This window comes from Aspergillus welwitschiae, assembly GCF_003344945.1.
Source record: "Aspergillus welwitschiae strain CBS 139.54b unplaced genomic scaffold BDQ94scaffold_38, whole genome shotgun sequence".
In the NCBI taxonomy this organism is placed as follows: Eukaryota; Fungi; Ascomycota; class Eurotiomycetes; order Eurotiales; family Aspergillaceae; genus Aspergillus; species Aspergillus welwitschiae.
The window spans coordinates 221180-248002 of NW_020798732.1; the positions used below are offsets into that span (position 1 = coordinate 221180).

Here is a 26823-nt window from a genome sequence, read left to right on the forward strand (position 1 = left end):
GTCAACAGAACCCACACCGTCAGTACCAACCAAATTGTCGTTAGAGTTAGTATTAGTATTCATAGCCTGCACTCTCCCCACTCTCCCATCCGTCAAACGGACTTTAATTCCCCTCGGATGATTACCCCGCGTCAATACCTCGCCCACGATGCCGCTGACTGTGCGGCCCGTGGGTTGGTCTTTTTTCAGGACAATGTGGACGCCTGCACCGGGGCGAACTTGCTGGGTTGTGGGGGGCATTCTCCTTTCACTATATGGGAAGAAGTTATGGGTGTCGATGAGTGTTGATGGGTGACTTTGTGATGATAAGATTGCGGTAAAAAGAGTGGAGGTGGATGCTGTGGGTAAGCACGTGATTTGTAGACTGTGATTGGTTAATTGAAGTACGATTTATTTTTGAGGTAATGAATAGATTAGAATGAAGTGCCATAGTGGTGGAAATGGTTCAAACGACCTATCTCCGGTGTGTCTGTTGCATGTGTGTGAGTTGTATCACGTTTGTTGTTGGTGACACTACTTCGAGTACAAGAATGCCCTCGAACACCTTCTGTTGCGTACTACGCTATGGGAGAGCTAGTACTATCGCCTCAAGTGGATTTGCCTAGCCAGCTTACAGACCAGAGGGATCTCATCTCACTACAGTTCCAGGAGATTGTATTTCTAAATCACTGTACCACTACATCTACCACGGCCCCTCTCCCCTCCTCCAGCACAACCCTAACCCCTTCCCTCAACGCCTCGTCCAAATCTTTTACACTCCTCACTCTCGTCGCCCATAAATTCCCATTCGCCGCTGCCTTCGCAATCCCCCCATAATCCGGTCCATCCTCCACCAACGAAATGCCCAGATCTTTACTCGACAACCTCGCCGCCTCACCACCAGGATGCACGTCCACCAAGCACTGCCGAGTCGCATTCCATCCACCGTTGTTCAAAATCACAGTCAGGAATGGACACCCATACCTATGGCTAGCCCAGTATACTGCTGAAGGAACGGAGAAGATAAAACTGCCGTCACCGGTGATGTTACAGATGAAAGGTGAGTTGGTGTCCGCTTTGACGCGCACATCTGGACGATCCGAAGTATCGTACCGCGTCGTGGCCAGTTTCACGCCGATAGAGGCGCCTCCAGCCCAGCCGAGACCGCTGCCTCCTTTGGTTAGGTGGGAACCTGGGCGGGTCAATTGCAACTGCTCGGTCATGGCGACTTGGTTGGTGACGGAGTCGGTGACGAAGATGGTGTCGTCTGGCACAAGCTCGCGGATGCGGCTGCAGAGGAAGTCCACGCTGCAGGGTGCATCTGGGGTCTCGAGGAGTTTAGTTGCTCGGGCGTGGATGCGAGCGCGACCTTCGGCGTGGGCTGTGCGCAGGGCCTCGTGTCGATCAGTCCAGTTGGTCTGGAGATCGGCGAGACGGGCCGAAGAGGTAATGTGTGCGTTGATCTGCGTTAGTGCTAGCCCCGTATCGGCGTGAAAGGTGGCTGCTGCGCCAATGTCGAACATGTTCATGCGCTCTTTGCGCGGGTCGAGGTCGATGTGGTAGATGACTGCGTCAGGGGAGGGATGGATCCGGCGGGGAATCCAGGGGACGTCGGCGTCGAGGACGAGGATCACGTCTGCAGATTGGACAGCCGGTGCGGCACCAGTTCCTCGCGTTACGCAAGCTGGATGGGTAGCTGGGAAGCATACTTCGCGAAGCTCGGAATCGAATACCCGCAGGCCGTGAATAGTGTCGGCTAGCTTGATCAGCTCCTGGACAGCGCTGTGGTTTCTGCCCAGATACCCGGTCACTATTAGGGGGGACTTTGCATTGAGCAGTGCGCTTCCGATGAGTTCCACTGCTTGTGGGGATAGAGAGCCCAGCTGACAGGAGGGGATAGGCTTGAGGCGGGCCTGTGGGCTCGGCAGCGGTGTGGCGAGGATCTCTCGAGTGGCCGTAAGATATACTGGGCCAGGGGAGCCAGTGGTAGCCATTAGGACGGCGCGATGCACTAGACTGCCAACGTTATGCGGCGACTTGATCTCCGCGCTGAAGCGACTGTAGGGTGCTACGAGGGCGGCTTGGTCGCGGATGTCCTGGTACCATTGGACGTGCTCGGAGCGCGAGCCCGGGGCTTCGCCCAGCAGGGTGGATGGAGCAACACCTGCGAAGATCACGACTGGGGCGCGTCCGCTAGATGCATTGTGCAGGCCTTGACCGAGCGCTGCAGTCCCCACGTCCACGTGGGCGATCACACAGGCCGGCTTGTGGCTCATTCGAGCGTATCCATCGGCGGCGGACATGGCCACGAACTGGGGGATCAGTATGACAGCTGCTTATCAAGATAGGGGCTAACGTACTTCGTGCTGGAACAGTACCATCTTGGGATACTGTCTGGCTGGGTCATTTTGGCGGCGGACATAGGCTTCAATAATGCTGGGATGATCCGACCCAAGAACGGTGAAGAGGTAGTCGACGCCAGCCTGTCGGTGTCAGACCAGATCTCAGAGACAGTAAAGGGCAATCTACCTCGGCCAGGGCCTCTAGAAAGGCATCCGCCACAGTATGGGGAGCAGTCTCGATTGTGGTGTCCTGTGACATTTTGGGCTCAGAAGTGCTGGTATTCAGGATCTGCAAATGCCCAGTTAGCCCCTCTTTATGCTGCCACATGATGGATTAATGCATGTCCACCCATGTCAACAAGGAGGGGTCATGTATTGGTATTACACGAGGATAAATACGCATCCTGACAAATATCTCCACTGACTAGGATTGTCCTGGTCTCTTGGCGCTGGCCATTGACCCGTCGATATAAGCCTTCAGGGCTAGTGGACGCTAGGGATGGCCGAGGGGCAGGCTAAGTCCCCACTAACGGAGGACCGGAAAACCTCCGGACAACCTCCGGACCACAAGATGGACTGTGGCTGCAGCTCAGCCGGTGCCAAGAGCGAGGGTCAGCATTAGATGAAGCTAATAAGAGTGAAACCAATGGTCTGGGTGATGAACAAGACAATGACAACCAAGTACGCTTTGTGTGTATAAGGACTCGGACGTGTCAATACCAGCACCTGGCAATCCACGAGTCTCATGGATATGCCGCTTCACTGTGCATGGAAATGCCCGTCTTCACGATAATCTGGTTCTTCGCAATAGGCCCCTGGCTTCCAATGCTCTCTGTATCATCTCCATCTCCGCCAATATCAGCATCAACATCCCGCGTGCCATTCCCCGACCGCGACCCCAATCGACTCATCCGATAGCTCGGCCTCGTCCGACTCCGACTCTTCCTGGATCCATTCGACAATGACCCAAATAGACCAGGCAAGACCTTCTGAATGGGGTGTTTTAGGAACGGCAAGCAAGCACAGATGATTCCCGTGCTGGCCTCAATGGCACTCCACAACAACGCATCAAACGACCCCCAAGTCTGATCCGTAGTGGTCGTACTTTTCTCCATCGCCCACATGCGAATGATACTCGTCACACAGACAAACAACCCCATACAGAACACCAGTATGACTCCGATTTTCCTGATCCGATCAAGCTGTAGCTGCGCCAACACCGGCAGTGGCATCAGACACACCCAAATGTCCATTGCCGTATTATAGCCCGCCCAGGACCAACGAAATGGGGCATTCTGAACACACTTCTTGGGTATGTGCTTATACCAGCTGGCGCGAACGGGGAGGCATTGGAAAATGGTGGCTATGACGAAGCCGAAGGTGCTAGCGAGGACGAGAGCGATGGTAATCCAACAGATTATGCGGAAGATGCGGTTGGGAAAGACCCGGAGGTAGAAGGTGAGAAAGGAAAGTTTGTTGAGGCATAGGACAAGTTTGTAGAAGATCTGGAAGAGCCAGAAATACTAGCCGCAAGTTAGCTAAGAGTGATTGATTGAGTGAACACATCTCGCACCTTCAGAGCAAGGACGACGTTACCGCCCGTTCTGACGATATCGGCTTTGTGTCGGCCAAAGGCGTAGTGGCAGGCTGGATAGAGTTTAGTATTGATGGCGTCTACATTATGGAAAATCATACCTAAATCACCCATAACAGTGTTGACGATTTGCATACCCTGGCTGTGGGTGAGTAAACGTTTAGTATTGGGGCTCAGGATAGCCTACCATTGAGAATGCAATGATCCCATCGTCTACGGCGAATCGGCCTTGAACATAGCCCTTCCATGTCAGGCGACAGACCACCAGGACGAACGCAATGCATGTCAAAACGGCGGTTACTTTGACGAATTCGGGGCCTCTATTCGGAACATCCAGCGGACTAACCGCCATGGCGACGCCCCCGTGTCCTCTCTAATAGCAGATAATAGCTGGTAGAAAAGATAAAAAATGAAAGATAAAACGAGTGACAACTAGCAGCGAACGTAGGTGGATATTAAGGAATGAAAGCGCCAGCCTACGACACGGAGTCAATAGGGTTGCGAATAACGACAGACTGCATTAGAAAGTGGCTGGTACATAGGAAACTCGGCATTGGGCTCGAAGACTTATTAACAGTTTAATCAAAACATTATAGTGGTACAGGGATCTTTGATTCATGTGCCAAGCTCTTCCATCTGTCTGGGTGATCCAACACTATGCACAGTATACAGCTCCTGGCGTTATACTGTGGCCACTGGAAGGGTTCGAAAAATTTCATAGGTACCACCGAGTACCCTGGACCACAAACCGCGTTCATTTGTCCTATTAGTGCTGAATTCTGCGGTCTTGAAGGATCTGGTTATTCCCATAGAAGCATTCCCACCGATCCATCGTTCTACTCGGCCGGGTATTCGGATGCTCTATGGTTCGTAAGCACGTACAAAACCTTACCTCTGGCATTTCCCAGTGACATAGTATGTGTGTAATTCACGTACACCTAGTTAAACTTGCGTAATAGCTTTGAAAGTGATGATAAAGCCACGGTGGGCCATAAGTGAGACCAGCTCATCGTAGCGCATCTTTAGGGCCGGAACGGCCCCGATACGAGAATCCACGAGCGGAACAGTAGCCACTCGACGCTCTGAAAGAAAGACACAATATAGTATGTCAGGCCACGCTAGATCATGATCCCTGTCTGAATAGTGTACGATGACTGAGTTATTTGCTCAACTGATTGTTGGTTTTCGGTTAATCTAGGTGCTTAGTACATGCTCTGCCGGTCGCGGGTTCGAAGTGTAAAACCGGAGAATTCGCCCGCCGCACAGATCCCTGTCCAGGGACTTGAGGTTGTACAAATTATGAGAAGGTACCAGAGTACCAACGGTAAGTAGACTAAGCGGAATGCTTCAAGAAAAGGGCTCCTTGGAGTGTTGGGGGATGCGCTAGCTACGGGTGTCCATTACCGTAGACTGGAGCTGTAAGAACTAACACATATTGACTTGGGCGACTCTTCTGTGCTCCGGCGCGGAAGGAATTGAAATACACGCAATCACGCCAGTTCAGCTGAAGTTACGCATCACAAGACTAGATCCCAGGGTGTATTTCGCTACGATAACATTGGCCACATGATGTTGAGACCTAGCCTTTATAGTAGTACAAGGCAGTACCTTGCTGACCATGCCAAGGTGGAGCCAATCAATTAAGCTGGGTCCGTCTAAGCCAGATCGTGTTAACCTATAGAGATTAAGCCTATAGCTGAAACCGGAAATCCGGATGCGCATCCCCGAGGTCATCTTCCTCCGGCGCCATCTCTGGCGTTCCCTCCTTGGCGGGCTGGCTGTCCCTGCGGCGATTCTCCGCTTGCAAGGCGAAAAAGTAAACCGTGCACGCCAGCCCGGCCACCACCGCAAAGGCCAGCCCAACACCAAATCCTGTCGGGTACTTCGGCGATTCACTGCTGATGAAAACATTGCCAGACACAAAGGCGCCGCAGTTGCCGAACGCAGGAAGCAGACCCATTCCAACACTACGCTTCACGCCTTTGCCTAGGTTGACGCATAACCACACCACGATCGTAGACATCATGATGAACGCTCCCGATGCCACAAAAAAGATGCCCATATAGCGAACGCCGGCTGAATGTACCTGCGAGAGCTCGACGCTCCACCCGATAATGGTCAAAATTGAGCCAACCACGGTGAACAAATACCGGTGTCGCAGATGGTCACTCAGCCAGGCGCAGGAGAGGGTTAGGACAAAGGCAACGGCATAGACAGGAATGGTGTGTTCCTGAGCGGAGCGGCTAGTCCATCCAAGATCCTTCAGGATGGTCGGCTGAAAGTTCACGAGAGAGCTGGCGCTCTCTTCGGCCCCGAGGTAGGCCAATACGCTATTAAGAGTCCAGTTAGCAAAAAGCGGAATCCCAGAAAAACAGATACCTACCATATCCATATCTTCCAGTCAGCGGTCATGCTGATCACGCGTTTAAATGAGATAGGGTCATCGCGAACGCTTCCTCCGTCAGCCTTCAGCCGCGCAAGGAGCAGTGTCTTCTCTTCGGCTGTCAGGAATGTGGCGTCTTCGGGGAACGGAACCACAATCCAGTAGCAGATGAGGCTAACACCCATGGTAATGATGGACTCGATCAAGAAGAGCCTAGGTTGTAAGAAACGTGGACCAACTTTGTACCTGGACAAACTTACCAACGCCATCCCTTATATCCGTCCAGGTTCAATGGTGTTAAAAGACTCGAGAAGAGCTATGAGCGCGTCAGTAATTGTCGCGATACATCTGGGAGGCCGTTACTGACCCCATTGAAAGCTCCTGCGGCCATGTTGGCACTGAAGAAGATGGCATATCGTCGAAGAAACTCATCGCGCTTGTAGTAACTTCCAATCAAGTATGCGCAGCCTAATCACTCCTGTATCAGCGACCGTCCTCCAAGCGTTCAACTCGAGTTTTGCACCAACCTGGGACAAACCCAGCCTCACACATTCCCATGAAGAAGCGGCAAGCGATTAGTCCACTCGCGGTCTTGACGAGACCCTGGCCCATCACGAAAAGTCCTGCCATAAGCACCGCATTAGCAGACACAATAATTAGCAATTGCTGGTCGTCTTACCCCATGTAAACATATACAGCACCAGCATCTTAGGCCCAAACTTCTTAACCAGTAAGTTGGCCGGCATGCCAAAAATCACGTATGCGACAGTAAACATTGTGACAGCCAGATTGTAGTCATTGCCGACGAGGTGCAGTTCCTTGCTCATGCCTGCAATTTTCGCATTTCTACCATCGTCATCGTTAGCACTCCTGGCTTAAAATTTGGTCGCACAAGAGGGGTCCTCACCCGATATTCGATCGGTCCATGAAGGACACCAGAAACAGAAACCATAAAGCAGGGATGACTCTCCAGTCCAGCTTTCGCAGGAGCTTTTTCTCCAGAGCCGGGTCTATGTTATCGCCAGACGAGGCTTCCAGTACCCGCGGCTCAATTTCAGACTTCTCCATCTCCATGGTTGTCTCGTTCCTTGTGTAGTCGAAGGGGAAGGATGCAAAGGAAGAGTCTCGGCCTCCACACTGCGGGACACCCCTGTTTTTGTAAAGGACGCAGCAGGGATAATTCTCGGAAAATCCGAGCGGGAAAGGAAGAAAAAGAAATTAATCTGCCGGCAAAACTGCAATAAAATAAAGCCAGTCCTGATGAAAATGCATCCCTGGCTGGGAGTAGGGTAAAGATTGGCCCATTGGTCGGTACAGCTAACGGCGTGATGTGGTACGGTATTGTTGCTGTTCAGCTGGTAAAAGTGGCTCCGCTTAGCGCGCCCCACGCCAATATACTAAGTGCAAGATAGCAGTTTTGGATGCGCGGAATAAACCCTAATTTAGTTTAGCAATTACCAAGGCTCTAGAGGGGGGGAGACTACTGGTGGACAAGGTTAGTAATATGTCACTCCCCTGATTAGGAAGGTGACCGGAGCCTTTTCCACCGCGAACCTACCTATGACCATCGACCTTCCTGCATGATGAATTTCAGCAGGGACGCCTTAATGCATCTCCTTCCAGGATCATGGACAGTTGGCAGGATGGGTGGGTGGCCTTACAGCAGATATGTGCACGGCACTGCATTTAGAAGACAATGATGGACCCGTTCATCTTGCCAAGATCTCGATAGTAATCAGTAGGCTGTGTTCAGAAATAAATTTTATCTGGTCACTGTTGTTAAGTAATAATCAGCTGCATGATGTGGGTGTCATCTCCACGTGCTGCAGGGCATTTCAAATTTTAACCGCCTAGTGTACCTTAGAGCAGCACGATCGGGTGAGACTGAATACATGTATCTCTAACACGTGGTGCATGTATTAGGCTCACTGAAGAAAGTGGATACTGTTCTATGCAACGGAAACATTTAGTATACTGCTTTTAGCACGGTCTTCCGAAGTTTGAGCAACCATTTTCCCACTCCTCATCCTTCTCATCGCTGTCTTCTTTCTTCTGTTATTTCTTCCTTGTTCTTCAGCCTGAAACGAAACAAGTGTGTCACAATGAAGAACAGAGAACAGCTGTTCCGTTATTCTGATCCTACCTTCAGGTGTAGTTTAGTCTTCCACCCTCTCAGCGCCGAAACTCATAACAGTAAATTCATACGAGAAGAGTGTCTCCACTGCAGGATCTATGCACCAAGATGCATAGGCATAGATAGAAGATTAGTCTCAGTGAATCGAAGATTCCCATAGATTAGTAGACCCAACACGCCAAACGACAGAAATGAGGTACGGCTTAGTGAGTGAATGCATCCCTCACTAAGCTGTACTACAGCAGATTGCCCAGATGAGTCAAATAGCATGATCTGGGAGGCAAAGCCATAGAGCCATAGGAGCTCCACTGGAGAGTGATATCGCAGTCTATTTTATTTCACCAGATACTGTTGTCATTAACTCTAGTCAAGATACATCGATCAGTAGCAACTCAGCATGACCCATGAAAAAAGTCATGACCTAACAGTATTATCTGCAGCTCACGACGTAGACATTGAAGACACTAGTCTAAAACAAATTGCACGCCGGCGACAAACCTTAGTTCATAAGAGCTTAATCACCAAGTCTATATCATGACGTTAGTGTCTTCGGCGCCTGGGATAACTCGCCGAGCTCCATGCTCGGCGAAGAATTGCGATAGCCCGCGCAGCAGTCACCACCCATCTGGCGCGTCCGATCATCCCCAAACGTAACTCCAAACTTCGTCGAAACCAAGATTGAACCACCTACAACACCATGGCCGCCAAGTTCGCTGTCAAATCTCTAGACCACCTGGTCTTGACAGTCCGGTCCATTCCGGCATCCGTCGCATTCTATACGAATCACCTGGGAATGAAACATGAAGTCTTTACTTCACCCAGCAACCCGGATATTCAGCGGTAAGGCTGAGATCTATAGACCTTTCATTCTTCAGCCACCCTGATCAATCTCATTCTTCAGACACGCTCTTCGATTCGGATCCCAGAAAATCAACCTACACCAGAGCGGGAAGGAATTCGAGCCCAAGGCTGAAAACGTCATGCCAGGAAGCGCAGACCTGTGCTTCCTGACGGATACGAAAGTGGAGAATGTTCTTAAAGCTTTCGAGGAAGCTAAGATCGATGTTCTCGAAGGTAACAAAGTCGTGGAACGCACGGGTGCGGTGGGGAAGATCCGGAGTGTTTATGTGCGCGATCCGGACGGCAACTTGATTGAGTACGTATCCAATAATTGGGTTATCATCTCCTGAATCTCTATTAATGATGACAGGATATCGAACTACTCTTGAGACAGAGAAGTCTTATATCCTCCAGCAGTGGGATCAAATCTTGATCCCTGCTGATAGCGGGGTAATTCATCCACATGCATATGATTAGTCATGTAATGTACAGCCACAAATTGTGCATACATATGAAATTTGTTGACAATTTCCTTTCTTTGTTCCTCTTCAATGTAGTTTTTACATCAAACTCTTACTGTAACTAGCGGGATTATGAACATCGCTTAAAATGCCATTCTAATAGGCTAAGTCAGGTACACACATGGCTTCGTAACAAATTTTCAGTCCGTTCGATCTCAGTCCAGCCCATCATTTCTTAGGGGCCTCCACAAAGTTGGGGAAGCAGTCCTGCAGGGTCTTGTTGTGCTTGTTGGCAGCATGCTCAGTCAAGGCCGGCGCACGAGTAGTCTTGAGGAAAGTCGTCCTGCAAGTCTGGCAGATGATGTCCTTTGCAGCTTCGTTCTGTAGTCCCTGCGTAAGCATGATCGCCGCAGATTTCCCCTCCACTCCACTTATACACTTCTGTCTACACAAGTTGCGACACCACCCTACAAAAGCTACCCCTTTCTTCAAGTTTCAAAACGATCAATCAAAACACAGACAGAGGATACATACGGTCTTCAACTGCGACTTGCCACCAGCCTTGGTGTCCTTGGCGTTGCGCTCGCGCTTGGAGGCGGCTTTGGCTCCCTGTGGATAAGTCCATGTTAAGTCTGATAAGGCGCAATCAAGTCGCTGGTCACTTCACAGCAGGAGGAAGGACTTCGCGTGGAGTCAGCAACAGCAAGAGGCTTACGTTTCCCATGATGAATGTGGTGGTTAGTGGATAGGATGATCGAGATCGGTGTTTATGATGTGGGGGAAGATTGTCAAGGAGGGGAAATTTTCAGATTTATATCTGCGTCCCTTTTTTTGCCTCAGTTTTTTTTGGGCGGCCGCTTTGACACGCTAAGCCCGGCCGGGTCTGGACCGTGAGTGGTCTCTTTGCCGTTCTTTGATTGGCTAGTGCCTGGCACGTGTTTTGATGGGTTTGCATGTTATGCCTCAGGCCACAATCATGAGCCGTGGATTGCGACAAGCCATCCCAATGAAGTCACTTTACTTGCACATGCCAATTTCCATCGGCATTGTAATTCTGGTCAAGGGGTCCTTTAATATTACTAGCCTTCTATATTTATCTGCAGTCTCTTCGACTATTCATAACGAACGTCCAGGTCCTCATAGTCACCACCAGGGAATATATATATGGTCGGAGATAACACCACATAGCTATGAGATGACAGTCGCAACAGTTTCAGCCCAAAATCATTGGTAGCAATTTACAGAACAACCGACGATGTCTGATCATGGTTCTGTCAAGCTCGATGCCAAAAACCTCGAGCTTTTCCCCAACTAGCTTCCCCGTGGTGATTATGGAGAATCACAGACCCGTCAAGTGACCACTTGCTGCACGTGGAAGCGCCGCTATTCCTTCCCGTCTCCCGTTCCTTATCACCCCATACAATCACTTTCCCGCGTCATCTGTCTTACTGACGAAAGACACTTGCGACATAACATCGTTCAAGGTATTGAAAAGCATTCGGATTAGACACTAATAAGGTGTTGCCCAAGCGTCATACTTGATCTCGCGCGATTTCAACCCGCGCGAATCTCTTTTCTGTACAAGAAATCTCTCCGTTCAGTGAGCACACCTATCGACAGTCTGACAGTCTCATCAATCCAACTGCATTAATTGGAGTTCACAAAGATAGCAAACTCTAATGAATTCGTTAAACTCTAATATCTCACCCAAGCTCACTTGGCGGGTATAGCGCCATTCTAGTCATGATAAACGCTCAATGCACCGGCCAATCTGCGGTGGGGAGAGGCCAGCGGCGCCCGGGCCATCTCCGCATCCCGAGCCTTTACCTATCCATGATAACCCTCCATCAGCAGAGATAAAATACCCGCATCCTGACGCTGACGGGAGGGGAAAATATATTAATCTTACTCTTCGTCGCTTATAATTAGTACTGCTGTCGTCTGAACACCCCAACCCGCTCCCTGGTACTGTCACCATGATGTTGCCATCAAGAGATGATATCGCCAAATTCATCTCCATCGCCCCAGAGGCTACTGAAGGGAAGGCCCTTATCTTCTTGCAGGTATGTACAACAAGCAGCTAACTAACTTGGCCATGCGATTGACCTCGAACCCAAAGGAGGCGAGCTCTTTAGATGAGGCAATCAATCAGTTTTACGAGAATCCCAACAGATACCCCAATAACGCGGTTGCTGGAAGGCCCGATCCGAGGGTCCAAAGCGATGTTACTGACGCGCAAGCACTACCCCCGTCATATGATTCGCACATCAGCTCCGTGCACAGAGCTGAACATGCTCCCCACAAGAATATTGTCACTGAGGCTGGGGATGTTCGAGCTCGGGATGAGGTACGCCTCGAACGTCAGAACATGTGCGATCCATCTAACATCCCCGGCTACTTAGCAAGAGATGCAAAACATGCTTTTGGACATTCAAATAAAATGCCAAATCTACAATACCGACATTGAGCCGGAACACGAATCCAGTGAATACATGGCCTGTACTTGCGAAGTCCATCAATACAGGCGGAGGAAAGCTGGACGCGTCGATGTGCAGGAGATGTGGTCCAAAGCAGTGATGTATCCCGGTTTGTCCCGTCACTCTCCGGCTTAGACGTACTACAACCACTAATGTTTCGGATATCGTGCCGAGTAGGAGAGAAGGCTTATCACGATTGCTACCAGACGTCTGTTTTCTCTAATAATCCGTATATCCGGATCCCCTCAGCATATGGTATTGCCTACTCAGCCCTGCAACGTCCAGATGCAACACGATACACCAACTCCGTCCAGCAGACCATTTCCCTGAATGTGGCACTGAACAAGAAGGCGCAGGCCACAATTGATGCCATGGAGCCACAATGCGATATCTGGGCATTAGATGAACCGAACAATGCCTCCGCTACCTCACGCCCCTTAGAAGACAGAACTGCTCCCACAGCAAGCAGCATAGGACCATTGAAATCGTCCAAGTTCTCGAACTTTAGGAGGGCTCTGTCTATCTCGTCATTGCAAAAATCAGGTTCCAAAACAGAGGATATGTTTACTCGCGCCCGGGAGCTCCGACGGGCGATTCTGGAGGAGGAAAATGGTCGCTGGCCAGACTTAGAGTGGCGAAAGATCGTAGTCGCCTATCAAGAAAAGGTGGGCATGAAGCGGGAAGTTGCCGAACTACGAGCCAAACGCCCGATCCAGTACCTGCACCTGCTTCGAGCAGGATATTTTGAACCAATCCCAATAGCTTGGGCAACTCGTGCTTCGAACCCCTTGAAATTCCGCATCGACGGACTTTCTGGGTGGAGAGGCATTACTCCGGCTTGGAGAGGGTATGAGAATACGGCCGAGGAGCGTCTATATTGGGTCCTCAACCATAGAGAGGGAAGCACGGGCCCTCGCATGAAGCCCGACGTTATATCAGCCTTGGAAATGGCTCGTGCGCGAATGGCCAGTGCCGTTGAGCCACCCCCGGCATACTACTCCATGGATGATACCTTCCGCCTTCAGCGTTTGCCAGAAAGTTACTCTTTGCAGGTGATGCCGCCTCCCTTTATACCATTTGACCAGCCCGAAACGGCTACCGATAATACTATGATCCTACTGGATGTTTCAGGCTCGATGGACTTTGACCCTCTTCGACCACTTTACACTCAATACCTAGTAACAGGGTTCGCTCGTTCTAATCAACCTAAAAACAAGGGTAAGTCAATTTGAGCTTACACCATTCAAAGGTGTCTGACCCGGTATCATAGATGTTGCCAAAGCAATTATCCGCCGTTTCACAGATGCAATGTCTATCCATGACCAGAATCTTCATGGCTACCAGCTCGTTACTTTTGCTAACAAGGCGGATTATATCGGCTTTATCAACCACTCGAACTTCAATGATATGTGGAGAAATGTCAAGTTAGGGGGAGGGACCCGCGTTATGACAGGATGGCAGAAAATCAAGGATTTGCATTTCCAGAGACATTCTGAATCCGCTACCTACCACCCTGTTTATGGCTGGCAAGCAGGTCCGCAAACACCAATGCTGAGGTTGCTGCTTCTGCTTGACGGTGAAGCCACAGACATGGACGAGTTTGAACTTGATCTGCTAGGTCTCTCTTGGGTTCATGTCACCATTTTTCTGATTGGCGTGGATGGGTGTCCGCACCACCACCGGCATGCTAACGAGCTGCAAAGGATCAGCGAAGTGAATCCACATGTGTCATTTGTGGATGCGCAGGGTAATGCGCCAGAGCGGTATGTCACACATGAGCTACTGAAGCGGCATCTGGGGTATGATGTGCCAATGGCCGAGTTTGAGCGACTGGAACAGTGGCCGGGAAATGCAGAACCACCAGTATATGAAGCGTAACTTGGCATCATCATCGTCATCTCTAGTCAGAATGAATAATTCCATGCAAATTAAATAAGCAGCGCTCTCTATAGCTAAGTACATGCAATAACAGTCTATGATGCATGAATACAGGGGAATCCAAACAATGTCTCGCTCAATAGAATCATGCTCGTAACCCGCTCCACCAAAAAGTAAACGTGAGCCACCCAACTCCACAGTAGAACCCTCTATCGCCACTCAGGGTGCTGATGACCCTGCTGCTGCTGCTGCTCGGACCGCCGTACCGGCGCGTGCCCCTCGTAGTGGACCGGAGGATGCTGATATTGCGGACCGGGGTTGGCATAATGGGGTCCATTGTTCGCATACTGAGGGGCACCCTGAGGAGGGTACATCTGTGGGTTGTTATATCCGTACTCGTGGTGTGGGACTTGTTGGAGGGGAGCTTGTTGGTGAGGAGGGAATTGTTGTGGGTAGGGAGGTTGCTGGTGGTGATGGCAGCAGGAGCATTGATGACCCTGGTTGTCTTGCTTGGATTGCTTCTTCTCTTGAAAGTCATTGGCAGCCCTAGGAATGGAGTATTAGTATAAAGATCTGACGATCCAAAATGATGCACGATTGGGATTATAATACATACTTGGATCCTGCGCGGAGGAGGCCGTAGGCACCGGCGAGTTGGATACCGGTTTTGATGAGACCCATGGTGATTGATTGATTGTGTTGTAGATGGAAGAGTAATGGAATGAAATATAATGAAGACTTTTGATCTCAGAGAGATGCCTTTGAATGCAATTGAAGGCTTGCTGTTGATTTTCTAGGGAAAAACTTCCACTCTTTATCTCCCAAACACCCGCCAATCCCTGCCCGAAGCGGTATACTAACACTAACCCTACAAGTTGAAGGATCCGAATCCGCCCCCAAACTGCGGCTCTTTAGTGGAAACAGTGGACACTTCACAGCCTGACACAGCCCAGTTCACTAGAAATTAAGCTACGATAAGTCAAGCTTTGATACCCCTAAGGTCTCAAGTCCTGCAAACACCTCTATCCCAGCTACCCGAATCCGAAATTGAACCTGCACCGCACCTCTAACCAAGTCAAACTAGCCATGCCCCCACGACTCAACCACCGCAAATCCACCCGCGGATGTCGGCGGTGCAAAGCTAGGAAAGTCAAGGTAATCAATCTCCCCCCTTTACTACCCCACCGAAAGGATCAATTTCCCATATCCGGTATCTAACCGAAGTGCTAAGCTAATGTGGACCTCTCAAACGAAAAAAACAGTGCAGCGAAACCCGCCCTAAATGCCAGCACTGCGATCGTCACAACCTCCCCTGTGAATATGCGCCTCTCGAACCGCGCATGTACACATACCGAGATGATTCCAGCAATAGAAGCACAAGCACTGCCAGCACCACCACAGCCCTCCTGTCCTCACCCACATCCACATCCACATCTCTATCCATCCCCAGCACGTCACTATACACCAACAACCTCCAACCCCCCCACCTGACTCCCCTAAACACTACCTCCCTCCGCCTCCTTCACCTGTACATCACCTCCACCTCGCACACAATGGGCACAGCGCAGATCCCTTCCGTGCGTGAAATGTGGGAACTCTCCGTCCCCGAAATGGCCTTTGAGTACCAGCCCCTCCTGTCCACCCTGCTCGCTGTGGCTGCGGCGCATCGCGCACGGCTTGTCCCCTCTGAAGCGGAGGAGTTGAGGCGTGTACAAGGGGGGTTTATTGCTCAGGCGGTTGGGGGACATAGGGCTGAGACAGCCAAGTTGGCGGTGTCTTCGTCGTCTGGGGCCGGGGGTAGAGCTGGTGGGGTGACGGAGACGTTGTGTATGAATGCTATTTTAATCTCGCTGTATACGCTTGCGTGCAGGATGGATGGAGGTGGGGTGGGTGAGTACGAGCCTCCGAATCTGTGGTTGAATATGGCGAGGGGAGTGCGGACCGTTGTGTCGATGGTATACTTTAGGCTTGTGGAGGAGAGGGCCCGGATTGCGCCGTTGTTGGTTGCCAAGCCGGTTGTGCATCGGAAGGATGTGGAGGTGCAGGATGGGGGGCCGAAGGGGAGTAGTGGTGTAGAAGGGGCGTTGAGGTTCTTGGTAGATATGTTTCCCGGTAGTGAGGAGGGTGGAGAGGAGGTGATGGGGATTTATGCGCAGTGTGTTGGGTATCTGGAGGGGTTGTTGATGGCGGTTAGGATGGGGGAGTCGGAGTATGATATTCGGAAGAGGTTCTCGTCGTTTCCGAGTATGGTTCCGGGGGAGTTCTTGGGATTGGTGAGTGAACGGAGACCGAGGGCCTTGGTAATTCTGGCGTATTTGTTTGCGTTGGTTAAGGGTGCGGAGGGGGTGTGGTGGTTGAGGGGCATTCCGGAGATGGAGGTCCGTGGGATTGATTCTATCTTGCCTGAGGAGTGGAGGGGGGTTATGGAGTGGCCGGTGGGGGTGGTTATGGGAGTGGTGGATGTTAATGAATCGGTGTTATGATTATGATTATGCAATGATGAAACATTATATTCAGGTAGTCTATAGTTATACATTAAGGATCATAAGCTCGTAATACTGGTAATTAGACAGGCACTTGCGACTGGTTCATCGGCTGGATATATTCAACCCGACTGCGCACCAGGTTTCTGGTGACGATACCAACTCCCACGTAGATGAGCATGACGAGGTACTCGGGGATGGTACCGAAGATGACGCGCACGGCTAGACTGCCACCTTCAAGATTGGAGCTGGTGAATGCAGTGACGATGGCATAGACGATGCGAACACCAATCAAAGGCATAGCGACAGTGATAGCAAAAAGAAGCTGTGTCTGTTAGTGATCTGATCTTTATGAAAGATGAGAAGATACTAACCTGTCTCTCTTCTCCCAGTCGACGGCTGTGGGCATTAGCCCCATAAGAGAACCAAATCAGAACAGCCACCAACGTCCATCCCGTCGCAAAGACAATCATTCCCACGCGAAGGAGTGTCTCGTCCCCACTGCTAGCCGCAGCAAGGCCAATTCCACCTGCGACAACCATGTGTGTGATGAGGAACCCCCAGAGGTTCAAGAAAGGAGGGAGGAATCGATGGATGGAGTGGTTTCTATGAGGCGGTTAGCTGTGAAGTAAAGACATAAACTGAATACATACGCTTCATGCAGAAGGCCCATGGCAGCCATAAGAAGAGGAGATAGCCCGATGCCGTTGAGGATCGCGGCCGTCGTGTTGACTTCGTCGTGGTGAATAGCGTTGAGGGACATTGCGCTGCCGGCTATACGCAGACCACACATGGCGAGAACGTAAGCCCAGCTGAGTAGGCCATGTTTGCCGTGCACGACAAGGCAGTAGATCGCTGGAAGAGAGAATAGAGCATAGACGGCCAGGTTGGCTACGTCAAGGTGTTCAGTTGCGGACATTGCGTCTGATCTGATGTGGTGTTGGAGTAAATGAATATAAAACGATGGAGTGTATAGTTAAATCGATTGTAAGAGAGATAGGGATAGAACTGGGTTTCCATCAATTTAGCAAGAGATCCCATCGCCCTTTATAACTACAATATTCCTGCTAGGACATCTTGTGCGACATAGCCCTATGTCGATTAAGCAGCGAAACCGAAACCGAGGAGGCGCGGCAGGACAGCCACGTTTTAGTGGCTCCAGTGATCCTCACTGCTGGGGCCAAAGCGGTATCCACCACGCTAGTTCGTCGACGGTATGCTTGAGAATGAGCAATTTCTTCTTTTTGTTGACGTTGGGTTGACCAACTGGTTGATCATCCAAGCGATGGACAGGCTGCGCAGTGTTTTACTGCTGGACTTTCCGGTAACAAGTCCTCGTTGACTGAAAATAGCAACATTGTTCAGAGACTGCCATTGATGAAGGAGCGAAGTGCGCACAGCAACCTAATGGTGAAGTGGACCCAATCCGCATGGATAAGCTTTTGCAAAAGAAGGTCAATGTTGCCGTTGATGTTGATGTTGTTTCACGGTCGCAATCCTACCAGAGTTTATGCCTTAATGCCTTAATCCTTCATGCCTTTTTGCCTTAAAATATGTTGATGCCTTGTAGCCATGTAGCCTTATGGCCTTGTCGCCTGAGCTCCCCGCACGTGGCGGGCCCAGCCGCAGGTTCCTTTGCGGCTTCGTTCTTCCCCGCACATTCTGGTCTTCCACCGGCAAACATAATCACTTTCTCTCCACTACCCCGGATCCTGTTTATCACAGCCCAGAAATCTCCATCCGTTGCTTTCCCCCTCGCTCGTGACGTATTCTGCAGCCCTTAGTCCACTTGCTACATGCAGAAAGCCTCCAGGAGGTCGACTCCCCGGTCGCGAATATCCAAGGCTTGCGACCGTTGTCGTCGACAGAAGCTCAAGGTAGACTCCGACATTGGGAATAAGCTGGGATTAACCAACCGTGCACTATACTAATTGATTTCAGTGTGACTCAGTTCGTCCATGTGTCCTATGCACCCGTGCTGGCCACATATGCGAGACAACTACAGTATCACGTCGTCGTGTTTCCGAATACCAAACACCGGCCACTCCAGCGGCTTCCGCCGGATCTGAGACGCCGCAGGTCTTACCGCGCAGAGCGTCCGAGGACCACCAACAATATGCAACGGGCACTTCAGCGATTGGTTTTGCCAGACAAGTTTATAATGAAGAGGAGACAGGCCGGACCTTGACTGAAGCTGCTGTGCCGGGTGATGTTGGCATGGCGGGTACTGATAATTCCCTCTGGGGCCTCAAGGAGACATCCATGCCACCAAGGACTGTGATGCTAGCATTGATCAATGCCTACTTTGACCGAATGCAGTGGTTTATCTTGGTACTCCACGAGCCGTCATTCAGAGAAATGGCCCAGCCAATTATCTCTCAACATCAATGGCAACGCCAGGATCTTGGTGCAGTCATGACTGTGCTTGCCGTCGCTGTCATCAGCTTACAATCTGTCCTGCCAGACGCAGATTGGCCTGGTCATATCCTCCTGGCTAGGCATTCGATCGACGCCCAGGATTTGCTGAACAAATTTTTGACCGAGATTCGTTCCCGTGTGCTTGACATCTTGGAGGACCGCCGTATCGAAGGAGTCCAAGTCTGTCTCTTACTCTGTTGCTATTACATGTTCCACAGCTCCCCTAACATGGCGTGGACCACGTGTGGTATGGCTTTCAGAGCTGCATATGCCCTGAACCTTCAAGAAACCAGTACATTGTCACAACCTTCTGTCGCTAATGAGACACGCTCTCGTTGTTGGAACCAGATCATCATCTCGGATACATTCTGTTCCATTCTCTATGGACGTCCCGCTTCTCTGCCTTCTGCCAATGTTCGTCACCTACAGCTCGTCGACGACCTGGCCATTGATCACTCGTTGTTAAACGATCTCTCGGTGGACAATAGCGACGGACTAACGTCGCGCGCCCCATTTCACGTCTTGAAGACAGATGTGTATGCGATTGCTCGCGAAATTCTTATCCGATTCCGTCGGCTTGACCTGACATCTGGAATAGAAGAACAGGACTTGGAAGCTATCATTCGTATTACCGAAGAGTCCAACGCACTTCTCACTGACTGGTGGAAGTCCGTCCCGAAACTGTATGACTTCGATTACTGGAAAGCAGACGGTCGCTGGGAAATGATTGAAGGCCAGCTGCAAAGACTTCCATCCGAAGCAAGGCAACAGGTGGAGACAATATATCTACAGGCTGCTGTTCTCCAGTTGACGTATGACGGCATGGTCATCCAAGCAAATAGACCACTGTTGGAGCGAAGAATCAACAGGCTAACATCTTCGCGGGCGATCATGGATGCGATGCATAGGGCGCTTGACCGAGCCACGGCTGCTGCTCTCCGTATATCCCGTGTCCCAGTTCAAAAGTTGAAAAACCATTTTGCTATAGCAGTCGTATCGATGCAAGAGTTCACTGCTGGTGTGATCCTCTGCATACCTCCAACGGTGAAGCCTTTAACAAGCACCGCTCATGAGGCGAAGGACGGGGTGGTAAGAATAATACGCGCCAGTCGAAGTCTCAAGAGCCACGATCGAATAGCAAGGCAAACTGAACAACTTCTGACAGAGCTACTCAAAGTCACCACCCAACGCGAGATAACGCACGCCTTGGCCGATAATCTCGACACCAATTCCCCCTCCGATACGCGGCTAACAGGCTCCGCTGTTGCCGGCGCCTCGAATGACCCCTTGGGTGCAGGACGCTCCAGGCTGGTTCCCGGATCCGCAGCGCAGGCAGTTGTAGATCCTGTTCAAGGAGCCTGGGACTCAGAATTCAATGCCCTCCCTGCCGTAACGGGACCTTATGATTTCCTCCCTGCTCAAGCCTTTCAACAGCTGGACGATACATTTGGTGCCTTCGGAGAATGTAATGTCCCTTGATCACCCCAGACTCACACCCAAATTTTGACTGACCTCGTGCATAGCCATGTTTAACTTGGTCCCTGATGATCAAAACAGTACATGGAACTGGGGCCGAACATTTCCCTAGCCAAAGGAGCATCAGGGAGTCAACGTGATCAGTGCAGCCTTGTAGCTCGCTGAAACTGCCCTGGAGCCAAGCCAAACACTAGAGAGCAAGGTGCACGGGCGAGCTTCGCGACAGTTTTAGTTGTTATTTAGTATGCCAAGAGTAAGCCACGCAGGATGGCTTATGGCCACACTAGCAACAATGGCCACGGGGATGCGGAAAGCCGCCGGATATTTGGGGTCCCGGCATCCATGGGTGGGCGTGATTGTTCCGGTGGCTATCTTTCCGGTGGAGATAACGGCGGTGACCATCAAAACTCCTCAGCCCGGATGGCTCGGACTCCGCATCGTCAAGTATCGGTTTCATGACAGCCATTCGACTACTTATCCAACTTACCCCGACCTTTGATAATAATTTTCAGCAGATCTATCGATCTCAGAGATAATAATGCCACTGTTCTGTGTGGAAAGCACTGCGCCGTGGCTTAACAATAATAAAACTCCAAATTGCCCAAAAGCTAGAGCGAAGGAAAGTCGAGAAGCCCAGTCTAGACTGGCAGGCTGATCGTCCGGTTCACAACCTGATTGACAAATCATCTGTGACCCTTGATGTTCCGCGGCGTTGAGCCGGTGAGAATGTGGATCCTAGTGGGGAAGACCCAATTGCCGCCGGAAGAGGTGAGCTTGTGCTGCACATGTCCGGTGGCTCAATTTAGGGCCATGCCAGGACATTGCTCTTCAAAGGGATGCGATTGCTATCCCCTATTTACTTCTTTAACCCGCTGACGGGCCTGTCTGGACCGAGATTTCTTGGTCAAGTTTCAGTGGAGCGATCCAGGAAAGAACATCCGACATGGACAGTTTCCCTCGATCTCAGGTCTGTAGTCGTGTGACACAGCGGCCTCTACTGGCTTGCCTTGCATGTCGGAGCTCAAAGGTGCGATGTGAATTAACACGAGGAGCGACTGTCTGTCGCAGATGCAACACGAGAAATTTGAAGTGTGTCTACACAAAATCACGAAGGTATCCCGTCTATCTTTCCGTGCGTATTATTAGCCGAGAGTCACGCAATGCTCTTTGTATACAATGAAATAATGTTGGAGCTAGAGAATGATTTCTGATAGTTATATGTTACAGGGCACTCAGGAGGTCGTCAACTAGTCCGAACACGGCGTCCTCTCCTGACACTAATGCCTCATCTTCGCCATGCTCGGACTCTAGTGGGACCCATGCTGGCATTTCCATTCCCCACTCAGATAGTCCCGCCAGTGTGGACGAGTGTGGGAACAACGGGCTTTTCGACGGGGGTAGGTAATATGTCATGCTTACCTGCGACACTTACTCACCTTTCTTCTAGAATCTCTAACCCAATTATTGGTCTCTGGAAGCAAAGCCATATCAGGCCAACCACATATCGCCATTAAGCCACATGTTCTGTCTACCTATCCCCTTGACAACCTCCTCTCAGACATTGAGGGACTCCTCGAGCAGCCAGTCTCTCATTTGGCTCAAAGCAAAGAAGATCTAACAAAACCGGACCGGATGTTTCGAACTCGCCTTCCAGCGGTCTCAGGTGAGGACAATGAGTATCTGCTAAGGAAAGGAGCTCTGCTGCTCTTGCCACCAGCCTTGCGCAACGAACTATTGGCGGCATATGTCAACTACGTCCATCCGCTATTACCGATTCTTGATCTTGGAGACTTTCTCTCACAAGTCATTGTTGGAGATGATGCTCTATTCAAGTCACCACTATTATACCAAGCTGTCATGTTCGCGGGCAGTATTTTTGCTCAGCGAGACGGCACAGACGAACCTGAACAGCTAACGGGGGCTTTATTTGAACGTACAAAAGTCAGTAATGGTTACAATTAGACATATCTTAGTTATACTGATCGATTTCCAGGTTCTATACGAGTTTGAATCCGAACCATGTGCCTACACTCAAATTCAAGCTCTCTTATTGATGACTCTCTGGCATGGAGATATGTCACGCCACAAAGGCCCGTCTTACTGGCTTGACGTCGCTTTCTCCACTGCGGAAAGAATTGGCCTACTCCATGATGAAGACTGGCCATGCGATAGCCGTTCCTTCCGATCCGCTATGTGGTGTTGCCTTTACGTACGTGATCGAACAATCTCGCTTGGGTCTCGTCGGCCTCCACGGATGCCAGTCAATAAATATCCGGACTCAATTCTCCATCTTATGAGCGACGCACCTCGGGAATATGACGAAATAATTCTTGAGAGTCTAGGTAGCGCTTCTCTGATGCTTACAAGCACTTACCAAGAACAATCGACCATGCTCTTCAAGGAACTTGTCAAACTCTCCTACTGCGTTGGGGCAATCCTAGATTATCTATACGAAGGAGCCTGGGTCCGAATACCAACACGTCGCAGCAGCTTTTATTCACTCGCCCCTAAATGCAGCATCTCGCCATCCATCAGACCAAGCTGTGAGAAACTACTTTACTCTTGGATTCAATTCCTCCCTCTCAACGCAGTCTACCATCCGCCACAGTTGCCCGCCGATGCGGAAGGGGAGTCAGCCGAAACAGTCTTCCTTGTCCACAAAGCCTTCCTTTACTTGCTGTACCTAGCCTCCATGGCAGTCATATACCGCACAGGAACTCATAGCCAACAAACCAGCACGGCAACTCCGAACATGGAAGGTCTACGGGCATCGACGTCACAAATAAAAAAGGTCCTTGCGGAGCTGCAGGGTCTGGGACTGCTTCAGTTCCTTCCAGGGGCATCAGTCACTATACTGATGTTCGCTGTGGAGGCTAGTCTGTTGGATCTCCAGGGCTCGGATACCATGGTCCGAAGGCAGGCTATGTCAAATCTATATGCCTGTGAGGAGGCTGCGTTACACTTGATGCAGGCTTATCCTACGGCTGAGATGGCGGTATTGAAGACTAGGACAGCCCGTGCAAACCTTCTTGGGTTGGTTGAGACATGAAGAGCAATCATAGACGCAGAGCTTTCATCGAAGCGATGATCGTGCCTTTGCTTAATGAGTGAATGGATTATGAGCCTTTAGCAATCTTTAGTTTTAATGCAGCTACATAATAGAGCATAAACAGAGGTCCAGAAATATATAATTTGGCTAGGAACCCGGTTGCAAGCAGGCAAGTCACGAGGTGCAGAACATACCATCAAGTTTATAGATTATTGTAGGGGATATTCTCAACAATATCTTACTTCCACCATTACGTACTGAAGATCGAGGTTATCGGGGACCATGCTGTCGTGTTAATAGGTACGACTCGTTAAGTCCGCGGAGATAAGTCACGTGCACCGAGCTTATCCTCAAGCGGGGTGATCCTGCTCCCATCGCCATGGACTTAACCAACTTCATACTATTCCACCCCTTGAATACAGTCACTATGGGATCAAATGGTGGGACAAAGCCCACTGGGATCGCCAAAGGATCGAATCAATCGAGACGGCGCCATCGGATCCCCTTGTCATGTGATCCCTGCCGCGCTAGGAAGTGTGTAGATCCACCACCATTGACAATATATCCCCACAAGTTAGCTGCTAACGGACCAGGCTGAGATGCAATCGCGAGAGACCATGTCAAAACTGTACTGCTCGCAATGAACAGCCATCCTGCAGATTCAGAGGCCCTAGCAATGGGTCCGCCTCTATAGCCCGTCGGGATGGTGGGGATGAAATGATGAATCGGATCGATCAGTTGGAGAATTTGGTCAAGAGACTCATTGCTGAGCGGCAGGATGGATCTAGGAACGCGCATAATACGCCAGAGAGCTCTACACTCGACGATAATAAGGCTGTGCAAGGTGCGCATTTGAATGCTTCGGAGGTCGCATGTGCTGGGACGACGATGATTGATGGCACTCGCTCGGTGTATCGAGGAGGTGATGAGTGGTATGACGTTTTGGAAGAGGTAAAAACCACGATCTTCTTTTTGTCTTTGCTACGAAATATTTTGCTTTCCCACGCTTGCCCAGTTGGAGTTTGCTCTTTGCTACACCGTGTCTCCCTTCTATCATGTTGGCGAACAGCTGCCTCTTTTTTGACGTCACGTGGACTTCCTTGACGAAATCAAGGGCACCTTCGGCTAATAGTCCATAGATAAATGCACTCAAGCAGACGTGGGCCGAAAATCATGATGAAACAGCCGACGAGGTCGTTCAGTCTCCTCCCTCACACATTGCCGACGGCTCGAGCTTGCTTTTTGGTCAGGTCAAGCCATTGGAGCGAATAGAGATAATTTCAACATTACCGCCAAAGCATCAAGTCGATAAGCTCGTAGCTAAATTCTTTGACACAGAGAATTTTAGGATAGCTGTGCCTCGTGAGTGTCCTCGTCCAGTGATTGTCAAACAAGTTAACTTACCAATGTGAAGCAATCCTACACAAGCCGACCTTCATGCGCGAGGTATCAATCTCTTTACTGCCAGATCAATTACCTTACTAACCTCTTGTCAGTATAATGAGCATTGGAAAGACCCATCCCGCACAAATTTCATATGGCTAGGCCTCCTCTTCTCAATCCTCGGCCTCACAATGCTCTCTTTTCACCAATTCGGGGAACCGCCAGAGTACGAAGGCGTCTCGGAGTCTCTCTTTCAACTTTACCGCATCCGTACAGCACAGTGCTTACTTAACGGCGACATTGCCAAATGCTTTCCTTATACCATTGAAACCCTGCGGTTCAATGCGACAGCCGAGCTCAACAGAAAGGACGATAACCGTCGCGGTTTATGGATAATGACAGGAGTTATTGTTCGAGCTGCAATAAACATGGGCTATCATCGTGACCCTTCCCACTCGCCGTCTATCTCACCATTTCATGCAGAATATCGACGTCGTGTCTGGCTATCAGTGCTTATCATGGACGATATGGCTTCATTTCTTGGTGGCTTTCCTCGAATGGGCTCGGCAGTATTCTCGGACACAATGGAGCCACGAAACATACACGACTGGGAGTTGTCGGAACATAGTACGTCTCTCCCGCCATCCAGGCCCATGGAAGAGCCTACAGCAACAACCTACCTAATAGCAAAGACACGCCTCTTCCGTGCGATCGGACGCATCGCAGATTTTAACAATACTCCAAACTTTGTTTCCTATGACACTGTAAGAGAAATCGACCAGGCTCTCTATAACAGTTATGACAGCTTTCCTTCACACCTGAAGGTCCACAAGGAGGGAAGCACCATTCCAGTCAAGACTGCAGCAGATGTTTCTAGATTTAGTCTCTGCTCCATGTATCACAGGGCTATGTGCGCTCTTCATCGGAAATTCATGGCTAAAGGGCGACTCAATGGCCGATTCAAACTATCCCACGATCGGTGCCTATCCTCCGCGCTGACCATACTGGACTACCAAGTGGCACTAGAACCGTCATGGTATAAGTCCTCATTAACCAGACAAGTGTTGACTCTAGCTGCTATGATTCTGTTGCTGGACCTGGAACTCGCGCGACGGTTCAACAATACAGATACATCTAGTAGCATCGATGTACTGCAGATACTCGAAAGGTCTTGCGATCTCTGGAGACGCGCGAAGGACTCATATGAAGAGGCTGGGAGGGTGCATGAGATTCTTGCGCCGATGATTTCAAGCTTCCGGCCCGTAACTGCAACTACTTCCGCTCAGACTGAAGTCCGGACAGCCTTTGACCTTCAAAGATTCAGTCCCTCATTTACCTCCTTCGATGGCGTCGAGCACTCGCTTGAAAAGGAAATGTCAGATATGGATATTGATTGGGTTCGTATCTCCTATTACTAGACTTGTTTCATACTGACCAGAACAGACAACGTGGGATGCCTTCATCCAGGATACCGAGTTGCAGGACGGGCCTATATATTAATTCTTCGCTTACAGTAATCTAATTTCAAAGGATGTTATCTACTCAGAAGTCGATTTCGTACATTGCCAACCAATAACTGATAAATCGACCAAGCATCTAGATATCACAGAGATTCACAAAGAGATTCCTGTCTGCCAGCATGTTGCATTGAACACCACGCCTTCTTCTGGTGACGATCTCGCTCAGTGTCATAGTATTGCAGGGGTCAATATGGCGGCACAACGCCCAATTATGACGTGCCACCGTAGCTCAACTGGTCATTGGCTGCACGCCTAGCGTGTAATATAATGTGAGACATAAGGCTGCGCTATCGACACACCACAAAAAACACTTCGTGTGGAGCTCGGTCCCCTCGTGGCCTCACGTGCATCAGTCTTCCTTATCAGCATATCGCCAGTCCCAGCTCCCTGCACATTGTGTATCGGA

General features: G+C 50.3%; 13 protein-coding genes across 13 annotated transcripts; 7 read left to right on the forward strand and 6 right to left on the reverse strand.

Annotated features, from left to right (window-relative positions):
* Nucleotides 1-665: 665 nt before the first annotated feature.
* BDQ94DRAFT_174054 (thiamine pyrophosphate enzyme, N-terminal TPP binding domain-containing protein) lies at nucleotides 666-2580 on the reverse strand (the record flags this gene model as incomplete). Its single annotated transcript, XM_026772267.1, has 3 exons — nucleotides 666-2291; nucleotides 2340-2462; nucleotides 2509-2580. The coding sequence occupies 3 exons, from the start codon at nucleotides 2578-2580 to the stop codon at nucleotides 666-668; spliced, it is 1821 nt and encodes a 606-aa protein (XP_026622292.1).
* Nucleotides 2581-2734: 154 nt separating this feature from the next.
* On the reverse strand, nucleotides 2735-4460 carry BDQ94DRAFT_150874 (plasma membrane Pth11-like protein). Its single transcript, XM_026767665.1, has 4 exons — nucleotides 4103-4460; nucleotides 4017-4053; nucleotides 3895-3968; nucleotides 2735-3844 (listed from the first exon to the last, which is right to left on the reverse strand). The coding sequence occupies exons 1-4, from the start codon at nucleotides 4265-4267 to the stop codon at nucleotides 3065-3067; spliced, it is 1056 nt and encodes a 351-aa protein (XP_026622293.1). The 5' UTR covers nucleotides 4268-4460; the 3' UTR covers nucleotides 2735-3064.
* A 1108-nt stretch (nucleotides 4461-5568) lies between these two features.
* Nucleotides 5569-7407, reverse strand: BDQ94DRAFT_150877 (major facilitator superfamily domain-containing protein). The gene is made up of 7 exons (XM_026767666.1): nucleotides 7206-7407; nucleotides 6978-7144; nucleotides 6826-6921; nucleotides 6666-6766; nucleotides 6559-6614; nucleotides 6299-6511; nucleotides 5569-6245 (listed from the first exon to the last, which is right to left on the reverse strand). Exons 1-7 carry the CDS (start codon nucleotides 7370-7372, stop codon nucleotides 5606-5608), a joined length of 1440 nt encoding a protein of 479 aa, XP_026622294.1. The 5' UTR covers nucleotides 7373-7407; the 3' UTR covers nucleotides 5569-5605.
* A 1668-nt stretch (nucleotides 7408-9075) lies between these two features.
* BDQ94DRAFT_86582 (VOC family protein) lies at nucleotides 9076-9876 on the forward strand. Its single transcript, XM_026776720.1, has 3 exons — nucleotides 9076-9272; nucleotides 9334-9588; nucleotides 9643-9876. The coding sequence occupies exons 1-3, from the start codon at nucleotides 9130-9132 to the stop codon at nucleotides 9659-9661; spliced, it is 417 nt and encodes a 138-aa protein (XP_026622295.1). The 5' UTR covers nucleotides 9076-9129; the 3' UTR covers nucleotides 9662-9876.
* Nucleotides 9877-9961: 85 nt separating this feature from the next.
* Nucleotides 9962-10457, reverse strand: BDQ94DRAFT_174058 (uncharacterized protein; the record flags this gene model as incomplete). Its single annotated transcript, XM_026772268.1, has 3 exons — nucleotides 9962-10114; nucleotides 10268-10342; nucleotides 10449-10457. 3 exons carry the CDS (start codon nucleotides 10455-10457, stop codon nucleotides 9962-9964), a joined length of 237 nt encoding a protein of 78 aa, XP_026622296.1.
* Nucleotides 10458-11531: 1074 nt separating this feature from the next.
* On the forward strand, nucleotides 11532-14146 carry BDQ94DRAFT_182517 (uncharacterized protein). Its single transcript, XM_026774172.1, has 5 exons — nucleotides 11532-11796; nucleotides 11853-12080; nucleotides 12136-12319; nucleotides 12388-13428; nucleotides 13481-14146. The coding sequence occupies exons 1-5, from the start codon at nucleotides 11710-11712 to the stop codon at nucleotides 14086-14088; spliced, it is 2148 nt and encodes a 715-aa protein (XP_026622297.1). The 5' UTR covers nucleotides 11532-11709; the 3' UTR covers nucleotides 14089-14146.
* A 151-nt stretch (nucleotides 14147-14297) lies between these two features.
* Nucleotides 14298-14769, reverse strand: BDQ94DRAFT_174060 (uncharacterized protein; the record flags this gene model as incomplete). Its single annotated transcript, XM_026772269.1, has 2 exons — nucleotides 14298-14634; nucleotides 14705-14769. The coding sequence occupies 2 exons, from the start codon at nucleotides 14767-14769 to the stop codon at nucleotides 14298-14300; spliced, it is 402 nt and encodes a 133-aa protein (XP_026622298.1).
* Nucleotides 14770-14950: 181 nt separating this feature from the next.
* On the forward strand, nucleotides 14951-16571 carry BDQ94DRAFT_182519 (Zn(II)2Cys6 transcription factor domain-containing protein; the record flags this gene model as incomplete). Its single annotated transcript, XM_026774173.1, has 2 exons — nucleotides 14951-15243; nucleotides 15351-16571. The coding sequence occupies exons 1-2, from the start codon at nucleotides 15175-15177 to the stop codon at nucleotides 16569-16571; spliced, it is 1290 nt and encodes a 429-aa protein (XP_026622299.1). The 5' UTR covers nucleotides 14951-15174.
* Nucleotides 16572-16653: 82 nt separating this feature from the next.
* BDQ94DRAFT_174062 (uncharacterized protein) lies at nucleotides 16654-17490 on the reverse strand (the record flags this gene model as incomplete). The annotated part of the gene is made up of 3 exons (XM_026772270.1): nucleotides 16654-16896; nucleotides 16946-17177; nucleotides 17225-17490. The coding sequence occupies 3 exons, from the start codon at nucleotides 17488-17490 to the stop codon at nucleotides 16654-16656; spliced, it is 741 nt and encodes a 246-aa protein (XP_026622300.1).
* An 877-nt stretch (nucleotides 17491-18367) lies between these two features.
* On the forward strand, nucleotides 18368-21081 carry BDQ94DRAFT_182524 (Zn(II)2Cys6 transcription factor; the record flags this gene model as incomplete). The annotated part of the gene is made up of 3 exons (XM_026774174.1): nucleotides 18368-18448; nucleotides 18513-20454; nucleotides 20513-21081. 3 exons carry the CDS (start codon nucleotides 18368-18370, stop codon nucleotides 20575-20577), a joined length of 2088 nt encoding a protein of 695 aa, XP_026622301.1. The 3' UTR covers nucleotides 20578-21081.
* Nucleotides 20041-21081, forward strand: BDQ94DRAFT_150886 (uncharacterized protein). Its single transcript, XM_026767667.1, has one exon. The coding sequence runs from the start codon at nucleotides 20710-20712 to the stop codon at nucleotides 20962-20964; it is 255 nt and encodes an 84-aa protein (XP_026622302.1). The 5' UTR covers nucleotides 20041-20709; the 3' UTR covers nucleotides 20965-21081.
* A 327-nt stretch (nucleotides 21082-21408) lies between these two features.
* On the forward strand, nucleotides 21409-23514 carry BDQ94DRAFT_162230 (Zn(II)2Cys6 transcription factor; the record flags this gene model as incomplete). The annotated part of the gene is made up of 4 exons (XM_026769508.1): nucleotides 21409-21578; nucleotides 21693-21862; nucleotides 21913-22406; nucleotides 22459-23514. The coding sequence occupies 4 exons, from the start codon at nucleotides 21409-21411 to the stop codon at nucleotides 23512-23514; spliced, it is 1890 nt and encodes a 629-aa protein (XP_026622303.1).
* A 379-nt stretch (nucleotides 23515-23893) lies between these two features.
* BDQ94DRAFT_182527 (Zn(II)2Cys6 transcription factor) lies at nucleotides 23894-26416 on the forward strand (the record flags this gene model as incomplete). The annotated part of the gene is made up of 5 exons (XM_026774175.1): nucleotides 23894-24048; nucleotides 24108-24465; nucleotides 24654-24908; nucleotides 25011-26294; nucleotides 26341-26416. 5 exons carry the CDS (start codon nucleotides 23894-23896, stop codon nucleotides 26395-26397), a joined length of 2109 nt encoding a protein of 702 aa, XP_026622304.1. The 3' UTR covers nucleotides 26398-26416.
* Between the last annotated feature and the right edge of the window lie 407 nt (nucleotides 26417-26823).